The 20,949-nt window shown below is 40.2% G+C and overlaps 1 protein-coding gene across 3 annotated transcripts in view; it reads left to right on the top strand.

Moving 5' to 3' along the window:
* WDTC1 (WD and tetratricopeptide repeats 1) overlaps positions 1-20,949 on the top strand; it is a 64,055-nt gene that overhangs the window by 622 nt on the left and 42,484 nt on the right. For all 3 annotated transcript variants that reach the window (XM_060622523.3, XM_060622524.3, XM_060622525.3), the window contains exons 2-3: positions 15,930-16,077; positions 17,784-17,867. In XM_060622523.3, the coding sequence (XP_060478506.1) occupies positions 16,030-16,077; positions 17,784-17,867 (132 nt within the window). In that variant the 5' untranslated portion in view covers positions 15,930-16,029. The remainder of the gene's footprint in view (positions 1-15,929; positions 16,078-17,783; positions 17,868-20,949) is intronic.

Raw genomic sequence — 20,949 nt, 5'->3', positions numbered from 1 at the left:
GGGAGGGCTACGTTGACCTGACCTGCTCTCTTAGTTTCCTGCTCTCCTGCTCTCGCTCTGTCTCGCTCGCTCTCGCGCTCGCTCTTTCTCGCTCTCTCTTTCTGTGTGTGTGTGTGTGTGTGTGTGTGTGTGTCCGTCCGTCCGTCCGTCCGTCCGTCCCGTGTGTCCGTCCGTGGTCAGGCTTCTTGCAGCTGCAGATGCCTTCAGTGGCCCATCCTGGCACCAAGCTGAGGTCTGCCAAGGTGTTTCCACCAGGCGACTGCAACGCCCATACAGAGGGCCTTTACTTGGGAACGGGCTCTTCAGTACCCACCTCAAAGGGAAATAGGAAGTGTGGAAAAGAAGAGAGGTTGAACCAGTAGGATCCGTGATTCTTGTAGGATTCAGTGATTCTTGTCACTGAAAGCTGCAGTGGGTCGTACCCCCCTTCCCCCTTGCCAGCCAGGTTGAATTTGCTTAGTGACCTCTGACTCTCCTCTGCAGGTGTACTACCAGGGTCTCTAGAAAAGACGTGTCAGGACTTATGACTAAAGTCTGACTGCCTAATTTGACTGTTTTCCTCAAAGTCCTTTTTTTCGGTGACTTCCCTTAACTTCCTGAGGTAGTGGTAGAGCAACTTTAAAGTTTTCCTCTTAGGTTTGTGAGTTTAGAAGCCTGATCGGGTGGCTGTAACTTCCCCATTCTTTGCAAGGATGGGGTAGATGATCAGAGTAAAGTGGCAGTTAAGTGTTCCCTTTTAACAGAGCCTGGAACAGTTTTGAGAAGAAAACTATTCGGAAGACACCTCCTGACTCAAAAACATTATGAAATCTCTACCTAGGGCACAGATATGCTCAGTGGTCTGAACAAAGCTTTTCTATACCTTAAAGTCCCTCCGGAGTGGCCAGTCTCTTCGCTAAGTGAAGGAACTACTTAAGGCTATTTCTGGTTTGAGTTTTGGCCTATTCTTCCTTGTAATTCTTATATTTTTAAAGAGATTGAATTGAATCTTGGCTGTTGAGTATAATAATTTGATCCTTTATCACAGACCAAAGAGTAACTGGTAAGGCTCATTTGGGCTAACTCTGAGACTAACAGTGAATCATCATTACAGGTTGTTGGATTTCATTGGCAGATGGGAAACAACCTTTTCTGCCATAGTCTGTGATCCTGCTGCTTTAATACTGGGGTCCTGTTATCCTTCCCTCTTTTGACCTGTTGGGGGGCACTTATGTTCAAGCCACATCTCAATTTGTAGAAGCAGTGCTTTGGGTCACCTCTGAAGAATAATTGAACAACAACTCATATGTCTGCCCGAGACTCTTTACCTTGGAGTTACTGAAAGAAAGAGAATATGTGTAATGATTGTGGTGATGGTATTAACATTGGCAATTTGCCACTTTTGGGTTTTAGAGTTGTCATGCAGCGGACAAATTTCCTAGCTTAAAGGAACTCAGTAGTGACTCATGGGACATCATATTAGGGTTTTTTTTCACACATGTAGACTTTAGGATCTGGAAGTATACGACTGAAGATCTTAAAGCCCTCTGCTAAACATCTTTGGATTTTGAGGGGCCAATTGCTACGAAGACCCCGAACTGTGACTTTTAATTATTTTTTAATTATTTTCTTCTCTTCTTTTTAAGTTAGGGAATGTGGCCCACGTGTGCAGTCCTGGGTCTCAGAGAGAGAATCCTAGACAACATGTAATATGGTGATACTTATCTTTCCTTTGGGTCACTGAGTGATCCTGACTCCTTTCTTCTTTCATCCTTACCTTTCTGGATTCCACTGCATCTTTGGGCCGCCGTTGCAGAGGGACTCCCATAACTCCTGAGTTTCAAAACTCCTGATGGTTTTCATCAGAAACCAATCCCTTGGTGGTACATTTAATTATGAATAACTTACTTTAAGAGGTATTTGCCAATTAGAATACATTCAAAAATGTGACTGACATTTATTGAGGGCCTGGTATGTTGGACTGTGTGCTAGGTGGTGTTTTTACTTTATCTAATTTAGCCCTCATCACTGCTCTGGTAGGCAGAAATCATTTTCCCTATTATACATGTGAAGATACAAGTTCAGAGAGATTAAATAACTTGTCTAAGGTCACACAGCTAATAAAGGAAATGTTCAGAATTCAAACCAGGGTGTAGCACTAGGATCAAGGGATGGAAATTCGAAGAGGGTGCATATTGGCTGGATAGGAGAGAACTTGTTTTCTAAAAACAAAATGGGCCACCTTGTGGGGGAGTGAGTTACCCATCATTGTAGGTATTCAAGCAGAGGCTTCGCCACTTCTTATCCAGGATATACTAGAGGAGTTCATACTTATTTAGGTAACTTGACTGAGTAGTCTTTCAGTATTTTAAACCCTATTATTATATGGAAATGGAGTCAAACTCCTGTTTTTGTGATCTGTAAAAAAACTAACACATATTGCATACATACTGTGTGCCAGGCACTTGTTAGACACTTTTCCTACAATCCTTCATTTAATCCTCAAATCCCCTATGAAGTGGGAATTATTATTATTCCCACTTTACAAATGAGGCAGTGGAGGCTCCAGAAAGTTAAAAAAAACATGCTAGAGGTTACGCAGTTAGTAGTAGTAGGGCTGATATTTGAACCTTTGTACCATCTTCGCTGTGTAACATAGGGTAAGTTGTGTGTCTTCTCTGAGCTATAGTTTCCTCATCTGTGAAACGAGATGACAGTACCTTCCTTACGATGGGTTTATGAGTACTAAATGATATAACATACACTTTTCACTAAATGTCACTGACTGCCCTTGAGAGCTTGGGTTTGGGATAAAAAGGTACCACTTTATTTCTTTAGGGTGAATTCAGGCCTGAGAATTTTGGGGTTCATTCTTTGTGCTATTTGTAATAGCTGCTAACCCCTTCAAGGGCTTTGTGGCATTAGTGACTAATACCTTAAAAACTTGAGGCCTGAATGAGAGGAGGATTCAGCCAACACATTGGAGTATAGGAGGAAGTGTCAAAGGCCTTGTAGGGAAAAAAAGTCCTTACCCCACTATACGGTCAGATTCAGAGATCACTGTTTGCATTTTTACATTTAATGTCTTATTTTAGAATGGACAAGGTCACAATTGCTAGAGCTGTGATAGAGCTGGATGCCAAGAATAATAACCCTTAATCCTCCCTGTAGCCATCTGGGGAGGTATTAACCCCATTTCCTTGGGGAGTGGGGCAGAGCAGGATCCGACCTTACCCAGGTAGCTGTCTAGGGGCTCTCCGGAGGCAGTGTTAGGATCAGGATGGTGGCAAAATTTTATCCTTGTTCGTAACCCCAAGATTCTATTTTCAGAAAGCTCTAAACTGTGCTTATCCATGAACCTTTAGGGAGCCTTTCTCAGAATGGGAATCAGGCATTTCTGGTCTTGGAACTTCACCAGTTGAGACCTGAGTGTTTGGGTGCCAGTGGCTTACCTGGTTCCTTCTTGAGTCAGACATCTGGATGTAACACAGCTGCAATTGAATTGGAAAGGAAGCATTTCCACATTGATTGGCTTACTTTTCCTTAACCTTTCTGCTAGGAGGAAAGTTAGAGGGTAAAACTTCAAAGGCTTCCCTATGAGGCATACTTTGAATCAGGCAGAGTTTGGAAAGATGCAAGTTAAGGGCAAAATCCAAGACTGCAGATGCTCATAAATACAGTGAGAGAAGACAGCATTATCCAAATATGCTCTCTTTTCTCTTTCTGTTCCCTTCCACTATCTTAAGGTAATGGTGGCCCTAGGAGAAGGCAGATAAATTAGCTATAATCACTGCAAAGCAAAGTTCTGAAAACATCGAGAAAGATTTTTCACAAAGCTTGAATGGCAGTACAGAGCCCATTCATGCAGAGAAGCCATTGAGGTGAGTTTTCATCCAGAGTTTCCTACAAAGTGAAGCATTTATTTTTTTTTTTAACTTTATTTATTTTGAGAGAGAGAGAGGGAGAGCAGGGAAAGGGCAGAGAGAAAGGGAGAGAGAGAGAATCCCAAGCAGACTCTGTACTGTCCGCATAGAACCCAATGTGGGGCTCAAACGCACAAACCATGAAATCATGACCTGAACCAAAGCCAAGAGTCGGACGCTTAACCGACTGAGTCACCTAGGCGCCCAAAGTGAAGCATTTCTTAGGATGGACTTCACAGAGAAGGCTTTAGTCAACTCCGTATAGAATCATTTGAGTCAGGATCCTCGAAGATGGCAAAGACATTTTGCTGATGGGCCTGTTCCACCAACCAAACCTTTCCCAGATGCTGTCCTTGCGCCAACTTAGTCCATGACCTTGAAATATACTTTTGAAATTTGTGTCTGAGACCGTCAGAGTCTAGGTGATTTTGCTTCCTTAGTTAAACCCTAAATGCTAAGTTAAATGCTTAGTTAAAACCTAAATGCTAAGAGATGGTGTCTTTTAGGTAAGACTGCTTACACATGATCTAATTAAAGACAATAACTATTTTTCAGTGGCCAGTGACCTGGTCTTAGGGTCGAACTATTTAGTTTGACTCTCCATTTAATAACTAACTTTAGGGAAATTAACTTCTCTGTGCCTTAGATCCTTCATCTGTAAAGCGAGGATAATAATAGTACCTACCTTCATAGGTTTATGAGGAATCTGTTGGATAACACTTATGAAATGATTTGAGTGTTCACTAAATATTTTTTACCAGGTGGGGCACCTGGGTGACTCAGTCGGTTGGGTATCCAGCTTCAGCTCGGGTCATGATCTTGTGATTCATGGGTTCAAGCCCCATGTCAGTCTCTGTGCTGACTGCTCAGAGCCTGAAGCCTGCTTCATATTCTGTGTCTCCCTCTCTCTCTGCCCCTCCCCTGCTCATGCTCTATTTGTCTGTCTCTCTCTCTCGAAAATGAATAAACATTAAAAAAAAAAATTTTTTTTAAATTTTTACCAGGCTTGATATCAGGCATTTTATGTGTGTGGCTCTTCACTCTGTGAAGATAGGCATTATCATCCTGTTTTGCAGATTAGAAAGCTGAGATTTAGAAATGTTGTCACACAGAAGATAGTTGGCAGAACTGGGATTTGAACTTTAGGTCTGCCAGACTCCAGTACCCAAATCTTTACTTTATTATGCCACCTCCAGTGACCTTTTTGCTTTGAAAGTGCATGTTTTTCTCTTCTGTAGGATTGCTCCAGTAGGTAAACCACTGCAAATAGAGTGAAAGGAAACTTGCATACATCCTTTGCATAATTCATAATGTTGGAAGGGGGCGGGGGCCAGTGGTCTCTCTAGCTGGGGACATCTCTCTACAGTGGGAGGCACTGTCCAGAGGAAAAAGAATACAGATGACTTGGGTTCCATCTCCACTCTACTGCTACCTGGCAGTGTGTCCTTAGGATCACAGGATAGTGGAAGGGATTTTGTAGCTCATCTTAGAGTCTGCCTCTCACTTTGTAGATGGGGAAATAGGCTGAGAGAGTGAAGCACCTCACTCAGGGTGTTTAAGACACTTAGAGGCAGAGCCTGGCCTGGAGTATGAGACCCTAGATTCCGGTCCAGTGTTTCTTCCTCAGTAGCATTGTGCTTCAGTTCTCCCTTGTTAAACGGGGGTGAAAATAGCTTTCTAGCTTCCTCACTGGATTGTTACGAAGTTCAAGTTAAAAGCATGAGCAAAAGTACTCTGATAGTTACAAAGTGCTGTACATATGCAAGACAGTCCACGCTGTCATTCATTCAGCAAGTACTCATTGGCACCTGCTAAGCCCACATCACTCCTTGGAGACCTAGGAGGTTCAGTAGATGAATCAGATGAAGAGCTGGCCTTCAGGATGCTTTTAGTCTTTTAAAGAAGAGAAGCCACAAAATAATTATAGTTCAAGGCAGGAGACAGACGAAGGAAACGGTGAGAGCTAAATTTTTGTAAGTTCTGATTTTGAGGCAGAGAAAAGAAGAAAAGGGTTTGAGGACTTTTCTTCTTATAGTTGAGATATAATTCTTGTATCATAAAGTCTACCCTTTTAATTCTGTACTTTTTAATATATCCACAAAGTTGTGCACCCATCACCACTATCTAACTCCAGAACATTTTCATCATGCCCCAAAGAAACCCATACCCTTTAGCTGTCACCACCACCCCAGTCACTCCCATCTTCCTCAGTTCCAAGAAACCACTAATCTTTCTTTCTCTGTAGATTTTGCTGTTCTTGATGTTTCATGTAAATGGATTCATACAATATGTGGCCTTTTGTGACTGGCTTCTTTCAAGTAACATTATGTTTTCAAGTTTCATCCATGTTGTCACATGAATCAGTGGTTCATTCCTTTTTATGGCTGATTGATACTCCATTATATGGATATATCACATTTTGTCCATTTATGGACATTTATCCATTGATAGACATTTGAGTTGTTTCTACCTTGGGGCTGAGAACATTCATGTACAAGTTTTTGTGTAGACATTTGTTTTTATTTCTCTTGGGTTATACCTAGGAGTGGAATTTCTAGGTCATATGGTAACTCTATGTTTAATTTTTTGAGAGGAGACTTTTCTTAAACAATTTTTCTTATTGCAAATAATACTGTCACTCACAATTAATAAGTATTTCCAGTGTGCCAGTTATCACATATAATCCTCACAACAACCCTGAGGTAGGTGCTATTATTATCTTTGTGTAACAAATGAAAAGTAGCCAGTGTTTCTTGAGCACTTACCATATGCCAGGTATTGTGCTAAGTGTTTTGCAATGCATTGTCTTATTAATGTTCCCAGTGACCCTATGATGTAGATATTACTTCATATACCTACATGGCAGGTAAAAAACAAACAAACAGACCAACAAAACCCGGGAGCTTAAAGGTAAATAATTTTACCCAAGATCACACAACCTAGTATATAGTAGAGCCAGATTTAGACTCAGGTTTCTTTCAGTCCAAAGCTGGTTCCTAATGGCTATTTCTATATTAACTATAAGAACAATAAATGTTCACAATAGAATACTTGGAAAATACAGAGAAACAGAAAGAAAAAATATATATATATTTTTCATAAGTTCTGATTTTGAGGCAGGAAAAAAATGTATGTAACACACACACACACACACACACACACACACACACACGTGTGTGTGTGTGTGTGTATTACCTGTTGTCTTACCAGGGAGAAGACCACTGGCATATTTTTAATGCCTGGCCTTCTTTTTTTTTTTTTAATTTTTAAAAATGTTTTTATTTATTTTTGAGACAGACAGAGCATGAGCAGGGGAAGGGCAGAGAGAGAGGGAGACACAGAATCCAAAGCAGGTTCCAGGCTTTGAGCTGTCAGTACAGAGCCCGATGTGGGGCTCGAACTTGTGAACCATGAGATCATGACCTGAGCCGAAGTTGGATGCACAACTGACTGAGCCACCCAGGCACCCCAAACACATATCCTTCTTGTTATAGCATTGTAGATATGTACACTTGTGGTTTGTCTTTTTTTTCCCTTCAAGGCTAAGATGGTCACATATATGTCTTGAACGTGATTTTTTAACTATATATGATTAACAGTTTTCTGTTTCATTAATCAGTCTTCCATGTTTTGAATGACTCTTAATAGGAAAGAAAGATTTTTAAAAGGACTTGATAAGAGAGGATTCCAAATATATATGAAGTAAACAGAATAGAACAGAATAATGAACCCCCATTTATCTGTCATCCTATTTCAATAACTGTCAACATTCTGCCATTCTTATTTTATCTATACCTCCTTTGCTTTCCACTTCCATTCTATTTTTTTAAGTGTTTATTATTGACAGAGAGAGAGAGGGAATGAACGGGGAAGGGGCAGAGAGAGGGTGGGGACAGAAGATCCAAAGTGGTCTTTGTGCTGACAGCAGAGAGCCCCATGCGGGGCTAGAACTCACAAACCCTGAGATCATGATCTGAGCCAAAGTGGGACACTTAACCGACTGAGCCACCCAGGCGCCCCTCCTCCATTCTATTTTTTAAGTAAAATTTACCAACATTAAAATTCACTAATCTTGATTGTACAGTTTTGACAAATGGATATACTCATGTCACCCATACCCCCAGTACCTATATAGCCATATTCCCCTCATATATAGAACTTTTCTGTCACTTAGAAAGTTCTCAAGGCTCCTTTTCTCATTAATCTGTATGCACTCAGGCAACACTTTTTTTTTTTTAACTGTATTTTTGCCTATTCTAGAACTTCATATATAGTTGACTCCTGAACAGTGTGGGGGTTAGGAGCACCCACTCTGCCCAACCCCCTCCAGGCAGTCAAAAATTGGCATATAACTTTTGACTCCTGAAAAACTTAACTACTAATAGCCTACTGTTGATCAGAAGCCTTACTGATAACAAATAATTAACCCATATTTTGTATGTTATATGTATTATATCTGTATTCTTAAAGTAAGCTAGAGAAAATAAAGTTTTATTAAGAAAATCATAAGAGAAAATATATTTACAGTACTATACTGTATTTATCGAAAAGAATCCACATATAAATGAACCCACACGGTTCAAACTTGTGTTGTTCAAGAGTCAACTGTAAATGGAATCATACAGTATATACTTTTTTTTTTAAATGTTTACTTATTTTTGAAAGGGAGGCGGTACTGAGGGACAGAGAGAGAGGAAGACATAGAATCTGAAGCACGCTCCAGGCTCTGAGCCATCAGCACAGAGCCCAACATGGGGCTCAAATCCAGGAACCGCGAGATCATGACCTGAGCCAAAGTCAAACGCTTAACCGACTGAGCTACCCAGGCCCCCCAGTATGTACTTTCTTAAGTCTGGCTTCTTTTGCTCAGAATCTGTGAGATTTATCCATATTGTTGCTGGTATCAATAGTTCCTTTTTAAAAATATAATAACTTCATTGGGATATAATTCACATACCATACAATTCACTCATTTAAAGTGTATAATTCAGTGGTTTTTAGTATTCTCACAGATATGTGCAACAATCACCAGTCAAATTTAGAACATATTCATCACCTCAAAAAGAAACATCAAACCACAATGAAGTACTGCTTCATACCCGTGAGGATGGCTATAAATACATTTTTTTAAAAAGCAAGTATTGGTAAGGATGTGGAGAAATTGGAACCTTTTACATTGCTGGTGAAATTGTAAAATGGTGCAGCTGCTATGGAGAACAGTTTGGCAATTCCTCAAAAAGTTAAATATAGAATTATCATATGACTCAGCAATTCCACGCCAAGGTATATACGCAAAAGAATTGAAAACAGGTAGTCAAACAGATGCTTGTACGTGGACATTCGTAGCAGCACTATTCATAACAACCAACAGATAGATGAATGAATGGATAAATACGATGTGATATAGCAGTGCAATGGAATAGTATTCAGCCATAAAAAGGAATGAAGTACCGATGCATGCTACAACATGGATAGACCTCAAAATAGTGTGCTAAGTGAAAGAGGCCAGTCGCAAAAGTCACATATTGTAGGATTTCATTTATATGAAAAATCTAGAATAGGTAAATTGACAAGTGCAGAAAGTAAATTGGTGGTTGCCAGATACTAGAGGGAGGAAGGAAGAGGGACTGACTACTTAATAGGTATGGGATTTTCTTTCGGTGTGATGGAAGTGTTTTGGAACTACCTAGAGGTAATGGTTGTATAACATGGTGAGTGTACTAAATACCACTGGATTATACACTTTAAAGTCCTCTCTAGCCCCAGGAAACCATAAATCTACTTTCTATTTCTATAGATTGGCCTATTCTGGCCTTTGCATATAAATGGAATTATAGATAGATATCCCTCGATTCTTGAAAGTTCATGTTATGCCACTTCACTTTTACGAAAGATCTACATCAGTACCTCTTACACTAACCGAAGAGAATCCAAAGGGGATTTTTGCTTTTATGAAAAGGGTGAAAATCAAATATAGTGCTCAGCATTTGTTTTGCGGTGAGCCTATTATAGTGGCAGTGCGCACCCTGGTGAGAGTGGTGAGAGTGGCTCCTCCCAGCTTCCACCCTGGGAACTACACTCAGCATCCAACCACCACAGCTTTGAACTGTGTCTGTGAGCATCTGTGCTTTATAAAATAAAGTGTGCTTTATTTATTTATTTTGCTCATCCTTTAGCAAGATGGTAGCAGAAAAGCCTAAGAGAAGTTATTTTTGGGGTCTGGAAATGCCAAAAAATTTTTTCCATTTAATAAACTGATGGTAATTGCTTCTTCGCTTTATGCCCTTGCAGCTTAGGATAGGTTTCGTAGGAACACTTTGCTTTTGGATAGCAGGAGAAACCTATATACGACATGTGGCTTTCTTTCACTTAGCATAATGTCTTCAGGGTTCATCCATGTTGTAACACGAATCAGCACTTCATTGCTTCTTATGGCCAAATAACATTGCATTGTATAGACACAATAAACACCACATTTTGTTTGTCCATTCATCAGTTGATGGGCATTTGGGTTTCTACCTTTTAGCTGTTATGAATAATCCTGCCCTAACCATTCTTGTACAGACTGTTGAATGGAGTTTCTTTGTTTTTAGCAAAGTCACCATTTGCCTCCTGATCTTGCAATTCAAAGCTAGCAGAGGTGAGAAAGATCCCATTCTCTGTGCCCCACCATCCTACAATGGAATCCCCAATGTCAGCTTTGTCTCTCTGGTAGGGAAGGAAGTAAGAGAGAAATGTTGTAACCATGCCACTGAGCATAGATCAGGAGCTATCAAGTCTTACTAGAATTCAGATTTGGCTAATAACATCTGTTGAGCACCTGCTGTAATCCAGGTCCTATTTTGTACCTTCATATATATTTCATCATTTATTCCTCACAACAACTAATTGAAGTAGATGAGTATCCCCGTTTTACAAATGAGGAAATTGAAACTCAGAAAGGTTGAATAACTGCCTAAGTAGGTACTAATGGGTACAGTGAGGGGGCTGGACTGCAGGCCCAAGTGCCTAAGTATTTTAAGTCCACTTCCCTTTCTGCTACATTAACTCAAACAAGGACTGTGACACACCTGAAATGGGTGTTTCCTCATGTTTATTTGGATGTTACTGTTCAATCTTTGGTTCCAGACGAGTAACATTTGCCAGGCGTACTTTGTTCTAAGGCCTGTTAACCTCAGGCTATTATATTACTGGTACCTTTTGCATTATGGAGTAGATTAATTCCTCCGAATTGAGCTGTTAATTGAATTTTCTTATTAGCTTCCTTTGTAATAGCAGAGATGCCCGTGGAAAAAAGTTTCCCAGTAGCCCGAGTTAAAGGTCTGTGGAAGGGATAGGGTTAAGTGGCGACATGGTAGACATTCTAGGCTCTAGGAATGGAATACCTTTTGGGCAGTGTATCGATATACATGGCAGTTCATGTTTTCTTTATAACATTATGTCATATATTTTCCTCGGTGTCATAGGCATTTTATATTTTTCACATTCCCAACTCCCAGAAACTGGCTTCCTTCTTCCTCCTTATCATCGAGTATCAACTAGAGCTGGCCTGTAATGACAGAAGATGCCATGTTCAACCCTTTGTACTTTAGCTAGAGAGATTTTTTTATTGAACTTTCATGTTCTGCAAAATTAGCCCTCAATATTACTAGAGCTTTAAGTGCAAACATAAGGGTATACTCAGTTCACTGTGCTACCTTTAGAATGAAGAATACACATTTAAAGTTGCTTGGGTCTGTTACAGTTCTAGTTTTTTGTTAGCGATTTCCAAGTCACCTTTCTTACTCTACTGCCCTATGTTTAGTTTGTTTCCCCCCACTGTCATTTTGTTCTTTCTTCTAAGGTGTGTGAATAAATGAGTATAAATAAGATTTAATTTATTATTCCTTGTTGCTCCTTCTGAATTTACTGTCTTGGCTGTTCATTTTGGTCATTCAGTTAAATTAGCCTTTTTCAGTCCCTCTGAGGAGCCCTAGTTACAATAGTCTTGGTACCATTGGTATTCAATTCATGACAACTATATTGTGTGCTCTTGAAGAGAAGGGTCTGTGTTTGGCTTGTTCTTTGCTGGATTTTCAAAGTCTAGTGCAGTGCCTAGCATACTAGGCATTGAAAATTTTATCTTATGGATTCTTGAAGTCACTTATTTCAGTCTTTTTGCATCTCGGCAGAACTGAACATACAATTTGCATACTGCACCAGAGAGAAATCCCCTTGATGTAGTCTTTTCTGGTGTTTAATCATAAATATATAACTTCCTTTCTTCAATTCCAAATGTCTCCATCATGTCATTCTATATCCGTGAGTTCTTTTTGCTCCATAGAATTGACTATTCCAGGATACTCCTTAAAATAATGCTTTTAAAATTTGACCATAATTAAATCTCCTCATATTCAAATAACTATTCATTTATTGATCTAATTATTTATATTTGAGAAATTTTTGAAGTCTGAAACTAATTATACTTCTTGCAGATTTAGGGGTATTTCCCTCCTGATGTGAACCTTTAGAATAATCTCTACTTAGAAATGTTTTTTCAGTTACACATGCCTGCCTTAAAAAGTTTGTGGAAGATGCTGAATCCCTGTTTCCTGGGAGGGGGTGGTGAAGGTGGACTGTGCTCCAGAATGAGCTATCGGCCAGTGTGCTGTCATTTCTTCTCAGGATGGGAACAGAAATGTTTACCACAATGCTAACTGAGCAGCAGTTATATTAAATTTGACATTTTGGTTTTTTAACCTCTACCTATTAGTCTGATACTGTTTTTTTTTTTAAATATTTATTTTTGATAGAGAGAGACAGAGCATGAGTGGGGGAGGGGCGGAGAAAGAGGGAGACAGAGAATCAGAAGCAGGCTCCAGACTCCGAGCTGTCAGCACAGAGCTCAACGCAGGGCCCGAACTCACAGACCAAGAGATCATGACCCGAGCCAAAGTCGGACGCTCAACTGACTGAGCCACCCAGGCGCCCCCTAGTCTGATACTGTTTTGAATCCCACTCTCTGTTTTACCATTTACCTGAATTGTAGTATGGGGTTTTTTTGTCTGCTTTCTCTGCTTTTTCCCTCTTTTATTCCTTTTCGTTTTTTCAAGCACACACCAATCTTAGCTTAAGTCCCTTGCCTTTGATTCTCTGCTTTTTAGGTGCTATGTCTTTCATCCTAGTCAGTATTCCTCCACGTCTAGCACAGTGCCTGGTATTTGGTAAAAACCCAGTTAACGTTTTAAGAAAATTAAAGAGTGAGTAGTAACAGATTAGTTGACCCTTATGGGTGGTCATAGTGATATTACTCTGGGAAATTATGTACCATAGTAATTTATTCATACATACAAAATGGTTAAGAGTGTGCATACAGCTCTCCCTGCTCCACCTCCATTTATTACCTGTGTGACATTTATTATCTATTCCCTCCTGCTAGAATGTTAGTACTGTGAGAGTAAGGAACTTGCCTGTTTTGTTCACTGCTGTATCCCCTGGGTCTGCAATAGTACCTGACGTAGAGGAGATCCTTCTTGCACTCATTTGTTGAACGAATAACTATATAAAGCTCTTAGCACAATTCCTAGTACATAATAAGTGTATATTTGGCAATTTACTATTTCTTAGCAGATAAAAGTACTTACATTCTTTTAAAAATAAAATTAAAGAAAAAACTTTATACCTACATTATTTCATTTGACCTTTCTAGTAGTCTTCCAAGAATAATGCTGTTGGGGGTGAAGAATGAGCCATTTTCTGGTGAGGCATCTGTGGCCCCTTCAGTGTTTATTCCACTTCTTCCTGTGCCTGTGAGACACAGGAATGAGAACCTACTTGGGGAGATTGAGAGTTTACCAAGGCCACATAGCTGGTCCTACTTAATACCAGGTATACTCCATGATTTTGGTGTTCTTTCCATTATGATAAGTCTCACTCTATGTTCTTGGTGATTGTGGGGGAAATTACTGTTGTTTTGGGGGGGGGGGGCAGGGAGGCTTGACCAGTATATCACAAACCAGAGCCATAAACATAATTGCAGGCCAGTGTTTAGTTTATGCCAGTTTGTCCAAATTCACATTTTTAATTTGATGGCCAGAGGCCCCTGGAAAAGTCCTCATGAAACCATAGTTGTTTACAGTTGGCATCCCTACCTGTTCTTCATGTTCACAGGTTTTGTGATCGTAAACAGTGCCAGTGGCTTCCGTATCTCCCTGGTAATGCTCACAAAGATGCAATGCTGGATGGTTTCCACATTGTGAGGGAAGGCTCTTGCCCTTTTAAGAGCTTATGATCCCCAAATCAATCATGGAGGCATAAGCCCCAAAGTACTCAGGCTGAATGAGAACATCTAATTAGATAGCAAGATTTTTATTGTCCTACTCTGTGCCTAGCACTAAAGAAAAAAATCTGTGATAACATAGTGTTTATATAGAGAGTTTCTTTTTGTGATTAAATGCCAAAGGAAAAGAAGGAGTCTGCTCACAGAACAGGTGGAGAGAGTGTGATTTCAGGAGGGTGTGCTAGGAGTCTGTAGGAGGGCAACTGATGGAAAAGCAGGGCCAGGAGATCCAGAAGTGGGTCTTGGGAATCCTGCTGGCTTGGGAGAGGTGGCAGGGAGATCTGGTGGGCCCTGAGAGCCATCATCACAGCACAAAGGGCCAAATGGGGAAGAAAGACTAGACCTCCTGCATGCCTTCAGAGGTGGAACCAGGACCAAAGGTTGGAAATAACAGGAGGTAGAACTTTCTTTTAAAAGCTTTGGAGTTTTTTCTGCATTTATTTTCTTTATCAAGCATTTTTTTTTTCTGATTGCAATATTAATGTGCTTTTGTAGAAAAAAAAATTGAAAACCTCAAAGAGCAGAAGGTAAAAAATCAGTCACACTACTGTTTAAAGATGGCTATTATTATTTTTTATGTTTCCTTTTTTAAAAAAAACATTTGTAACATTTATTTATTTTTGAGAGACAGAGCACAAGCGGGGGAGGGGCAGAGAGAGAGGGAGACACAGAATCCGAAGCAGCCTCCAGCTCTGAGCTGTCAGCACGGAGCCCAACGCGGGGCTCAAACCCGTGAGCCGCAAGACCATGACCTGAGCCAAAGGCAGACACTTAATGGACTGAGCCACTCAGGTGCCCCTTGTAATTCCTTTTTAAACACAGCTTTGGTAATAGTATTTATTGAAAAAGCATCATGTTATCTTGGAAACATTTGGTATAATGTAAGCATTTTTCCTTCATAAGTAACATTTCTAATGCTGCTTAATATCATATGGCTATACATTGTTTAGCCATTCCTCTATCATTGAAAAATTTGGTACTTTCAGTTTTTTTGTTTTTACAAAATCTGTGATGAATATGCTTGGGTATAGACTTTTGTATTTCTTATATTTTGTAATTTCTTATGTAAGTTATCAGAAATGAGATTAGTAGGTCTTTCTAATCATCAGAGTTTATAACAAAGGAATAAGTTGCCTCAGGAGATGAGACTGAAAGCCTACCTATCAGGATATTGAAGAGGAATATCTTTATTAGATTGGATTGTGGACATGATCACCTTTACATTCCCGGTCCACTCTTTGATTCTATCAATTTGTTAAAGGGTTGAGTGCTCTGTCTGTGATACTGATTTGGTTTTGGAGAGAGCCAAGCTGAGCAGCAAGGATTCAAAATATAATTAAAAGACTGGTTGCCACGTTGCATATTGAGCAAGTGGAAGTTGACATCTTTCTTGCTTGCCTTGTTCTTACTTTTAGGATCTTCCTTCATACTCCTATCCAACCCCCCACTTTCTGGTGAAGCATGCATGACTCTTTCAATGTTTGTTCCAATACTTCCTGTAGCTCTGAGTCATTGTCTCCCCACTCCCACCCTCTTTACCTTCCAAAAGTTCTTCAACACTATGGAGCAGAGCCAGCCCACCATGTCATAAATCACAGGCAATAGCCAGTTCACTGGGTAGGCTGGTGGGATGTTTTAGGGGTGGAACCAGGACTCTGAAGCCACCTTATTCCATCCCCCAAGGTTTGATGATTTTTCTTTCCCCCCAGGTAATTAAATGTGTGTCTTGTGGACCTGGGCTTGGCTGGAATGCTCAAGGGTCCTGAAGATCCTTCTATAGCTTCCTGCTGTTGAATTCATTAAGAGAAGATGGCAAAAGTCAACATAACTAGAGACCTCATCCGTAGGCAGATCAAGGTAAGCAGCTCAGCCCTTTGAACCAGAGCATGAAGTCCTTTCTTCCTAACAGATTCATTTTACAGCTGAAGAAACTGAGGTCTGGAGTTGATGACTTGCCTGAAGTCACATAGCTAATTAGTGGCAGACCTAGGACTAAAATCAAGGTCTCTTGACTCCCATCTTCTTTGCCCAAGAATATGGAATTCATGGAGACTCCTCTAGCCCAGTGCTTTGTACTTGGGCTGCTGAAATTAATGGAGGTCAGTGGGGAGGGGAGCTATCAGTGTACTGTGCATGTGTGTTGTGCATGTGTGTACACAACTGTGTGTACATATGTAGGTGTGGGGGGGGGGTGTGGGTGTAGCAGAAGAAAATATGACATCTTCATGTTGCTCCAGCTGCTAAGCTGTGCATATAACAGACCCTAGAAGAGTCTTAGTCCCGGTTCAGCTTAGACTCTTTTTTCTTTTCTTTAAGGGTCTTCTGCACCTGTCCTGTGCAGTTTGTACATTCTGTGAGATGAATGGATGATGAGGCTGTCAAGTTCATTTAGCAAGATAGCCCAGGCTTTGTCAGGAGAACCTGCAGTAAAGGAACACAGAGATTTAATGGAAGAAATTCTACCAGGACTTGATGTGCTCCTATAGTAAGAACCCCAAGCTGGGTCAGGAACTTAATCTTACCACTGCCCTAATTACCTATAAGACTTGAATCATTTTACCTCCCTGCGTTTTCTGTTGTTAAATGATAATAGTGTCTGCCTTTAGGCTGATCATAGAGAATGAAATCTGAAAGAACACAGGAAGTTCTTTGAAAAGGTTAAGTGCTAAAAATGTTTTTAATTAAAAATCTTTAAAAAATTAAGTGGCATGCAGCATAAGCTATGATCATCAAAAAGGATTGAGTGTATACATGAGCTATGTGCTTAGTGCACGGAGCACATCAATCTGTGTTTTGTATATTTTTCCCTTCATCCCTGAATCCTTTAGGGGCTTTGTCCATTTGTGGGAGGTTTTGTTTGTAATTTTTTTAGACTGGGTGGCCCTCAAGGGCAAGGACCATTTCCTAGAGGCACAGAATCATAGAGTTGGAGGGACCATGCAAATTATTTTTTTCCTTTGAATACCCCCCACATTATGTGTCCTAAAGGTGATGCCCACCCTCTCTCTCTAACCTAAAGATGGAAACTCCTTTATTTGTTGTTTTCAATTTTTTTTTCATTCTTTCCTTCCTCTTTCTTTCTTTCTTTCTTTCTTTCTTTCTTTCTTTCTGCCTTTTGTAACCCAACAAGCACAATTTAATGCTTATGTTTTTAATGTTTATTTATTTATTTTGAGAGAGAGAGAGAGAGAGCAAGCATGCATGGAGTAGGGGCAGAGAGAGAGAGAGAGAGAGAGAGAGAGAGAATATCCCAGGCAGGCTCCACATTGTCAGCGCAGAGCCTGACGCAGGGCTCGATCTCATGGACTGTGAGATCATGACCTGACCCAAAATCAAGAGTCAGACACTCAACCGTCTGAGCCACCCAGGCACCCTATGCTTAATTTTATACTCTTTTATTATTCTCTAATCCCTGCCCAAGTATAGTGCAGGCTCCTGCAGCCCAATTTCTTACTGCCTTTTGTAGCTCCTGCAGTGCCCAGGACAGTGCTGGATATATAATAGGCACGTAGTAAATCATATTGAATTGAATCAATGAAACTGAGTTTGTTTCTGTCCCGCAGGAGCGGGGTGCTCTGAGCTTTGAGCGTCGCTACCATGTCACTGACCCCTTTATCAGACGACTGGGCCTGGAAGCAGAGCTACAGGTAAGAAATCAAGTTTGCACCTTACATGCAGATGGCTGGCTCTTAATTCTCTGCCTGTAGAGAACCCTTCTGGCATTATTCAAGGCAAAAACAAGTTTTTCTCTGCAGGTCATACCTAATGGTTTCCTGTCCTTTCTAGCAGTTTTATTAAGCAGGTAAACATAGGCAGGTAAATCAAGGTTAGTGATTGACATGGTCACACAGAAATTGTTTTTTGGTCATATTATTTGCTTTGTGTTTGGAAAAATATTGTTGAGGTGCATACCACTGTTTTTACTATTGACTTGGACAGTAATTATTCTTACCTTTGCAAAGGAAGTTAAAGTTTACAAAGTGTTTTTACATAGTGTTTTCTCATTTTAGTTTCAAAGAAATGCTGTGGGGAGGTATATAGGGAATGGGTATTTTCTTAAAAAGGGTTTAGTAAGGCCAAGCATCTTGTCCAGTGTTGTCCTGTCCAGTCCATGGAGAGCCAGGCCTTTAATCCAGAAGTTCAACTCTTTCGTTGTGTCCAACAGAGAGACTCCATAGTGTTAATTCCAGGCCCTTTCCTTCCTCCAGATCATGTTTTGAATCCAACATTTAGCTGTCCTGTCCAACTTCGCATTACCTGCAGGTTGAGTAAGAATTCTCTTTGGTTCCTTCAAGTTAGTATATATAAGTGATCCTGTTGATCTTAGAAAAAGACTAGAAAGAAATTTATTGAATGTTCACAGTGTTATCTTAGGGTAGTGAGATTACAGATGGTTGTTACTGCTTTTTTAAATTATAAACTATTATCCATTTTAAAATATAACTACATTATGGGGCGGCTGGGTGGTTCAGTCAGTTAGGTATGCGACTTTGGCTCAGGTCATGATCTCACAATTCATGAGTTTGAGCCCTGTGTCAGGCTCTGTGCTGACAGCTCAGAGCCTGGAGCCTGCTTCAGATCCTGTGTCTCCCTCTCTCTCTGCCCCCTCCCCCATGGGTGTGCATGCGCTTTCTCTCTCTCTCTCTCTCTCTCTCTCAAAATTAAATAAACATTAAAAATTTTTTAAAAATAAAATATAACTACATTAATGGTAATATGGAAAAGATAAGTAAAAATTACTTCATAGTCCCATCTCCCTAAAACAATTATTATTAGCTTTTTGTGTACTTCCTTTTATCTCCTGCATATTTTCACATAATTGTAATCCTACTTTACATTGAATTTTGTATCTTAAATTAAGATACATATTAACATATGATTAACATATAATAAGTCTTTTCTCCATGTTACCAAGTAGTCTTCACAATTTTTACTTAAAATTTTTCTTTTTTCTTTTAAATGTTTATTTATTTTTGAGGGGGGGGACGATGTTGGCAGCAGAGAGAGAGGGAGAGAGGATCCGAAGCAGGCTCCACACTGTCAGTGCAGAGCCCAAGGCAGGGCTCAAACTCAAATCGTGAGATCATGACCTGAGCCAAAGTCAGACACTTAACTGGCTGAGCCACCCAGGTGCCCCCCAATTTTTCTGATTATAGAAGTAATAAATATTACCATAGTTGAAAATATGGAATAGACAGAAAAATATAGAAAAGAAAACAAAATTACCTTAAATTCTATCATCTAGAGATAAACATTGTTAACCTTTGGTATACTGCCTTTGTGTATTATGAAGCAGAATACTAGTTAAGAGATGGGTATTAGAGCTGCATAAATTTAGTTTTAAAACCTATCTCTTGAGGCGCCTGGGTGGCTCAGTCGGTTAAGTGGCCGACTTCGGCTCAGGTCATGATCTCGCGGTCCGTGAGTTCGAGCCCCGTGTCGGGCTCTGTGCTGACAGCTCAGAGCCTGGAGCCTGTTTCAGATTCTGTGTCTCCCTCTCTCTGACCCTCCCCCGTTCATGCTCTGTCTGTCTCTGTCTCAAAAATAAATAAACATTAAAAAAAAAAAAACAAAAACCTATCTCTTCCCCAGCTATATAGCCTTGTGCATGTTACCCCTAGTTTCCCAATCTGTAAACTAGAACAATAACTGAGCATAGCTGTAATGATTATATGAGTTTTGTGTGAAGGACTAACACAGTGCCTGGATTATAGCAAACTAGTTCAATAAATAACAATTATGATTCTTAAGTCTTCCAGTTTTTTTCCATGCTTATATAAATTTTCCCCCCACAAAATTGGGCTCATACCATTTACACAGTTGGGTAAACTGCTTTATACTTTTTATATCTTGATTGCTTTCCCATATTTCTAAAAATTCTTTGAAGGCATAATTTCTACTAATTTGTTTATCCTTTATTGTTCTGTAGTTTCTTTCTATATTTCCTTTGGAATATAAGTCAAAGTACTTCCCTCTAGTGCAGTTGGGGGTCGGGCATGGATGATTTTACCTACAAAGGGATTTTTAGCAACGTCTGAAAACAATTTTGGTTGTCCAAACTCGAAGGGTACTACTGGCATATAGCAGAAAGGGGATAGGGATGCTGCTAAACCTCCTACAGTGCACAGGACAGCAGAGAGTGCGCAGCAGAGAAATATGCAGCCCCAGTGCCAACAGTGCCGTGGTTGAGAAGCCCTGCTCTGGTGGATGCTGAGTAGACAGTGATCACTGACTGGCTCAGCCGTTTCTTTTAGCTGTACCTCTATCCAACCCATATTCTGTTCCATCTCTTCGTAGTTAAATAACTTTGTTCAGAATAGACTTGGAAACTTCTATGAACACAAGAAAGGATCCCATCTATTGTTTCCCAAAGGTTGGAACTCAAATACAAAATTACATTAAGGTGAATTATTTCAATTTTCACTTCCCTAACCTATGTAGCAGTGCATAGTATGAAAGAATGTCCAGATGTACAGATTTTTTTGAGAGAGAGAGAGAGAGAGAGCGCGAGCATGAGCAGGGGAGGGGTAGAGAGAGAATCCCAAGCAGGCTCTATGCCCAGCACGGAGGTATGGAGCCTGACTTGGGGCTCAATTCCACAACCGTGAGATCGTGACTTGAGCCGAAATCAAGAGTTAGACACTTAACCAGCTGAGCCACCCAGGTGCCCAGGAATGCACAGATTCAGATGTAAAAAACAAACAAAACAAAAAAGAAACAAAAACTCTA

The sequence above is a fragment of the Panthera onca genome, chromosome C1, assembly GCF_046562875.1.
Source record: "Panthera onca isolate mPanOnc1 chromosome C1, mPanOnc1 haplotype 2, whole genome shotgun sequence".
Classification (NCBI taxonomy): domain Eukaryota; kingdom Metazoa; phylum Chordata; class Mammalia; order Carnivora; family Felidae; genus Panthera; species Panthera onca.
This window is presented reverse-complemented; position numbering and strand designations above follow the sequence as displayed.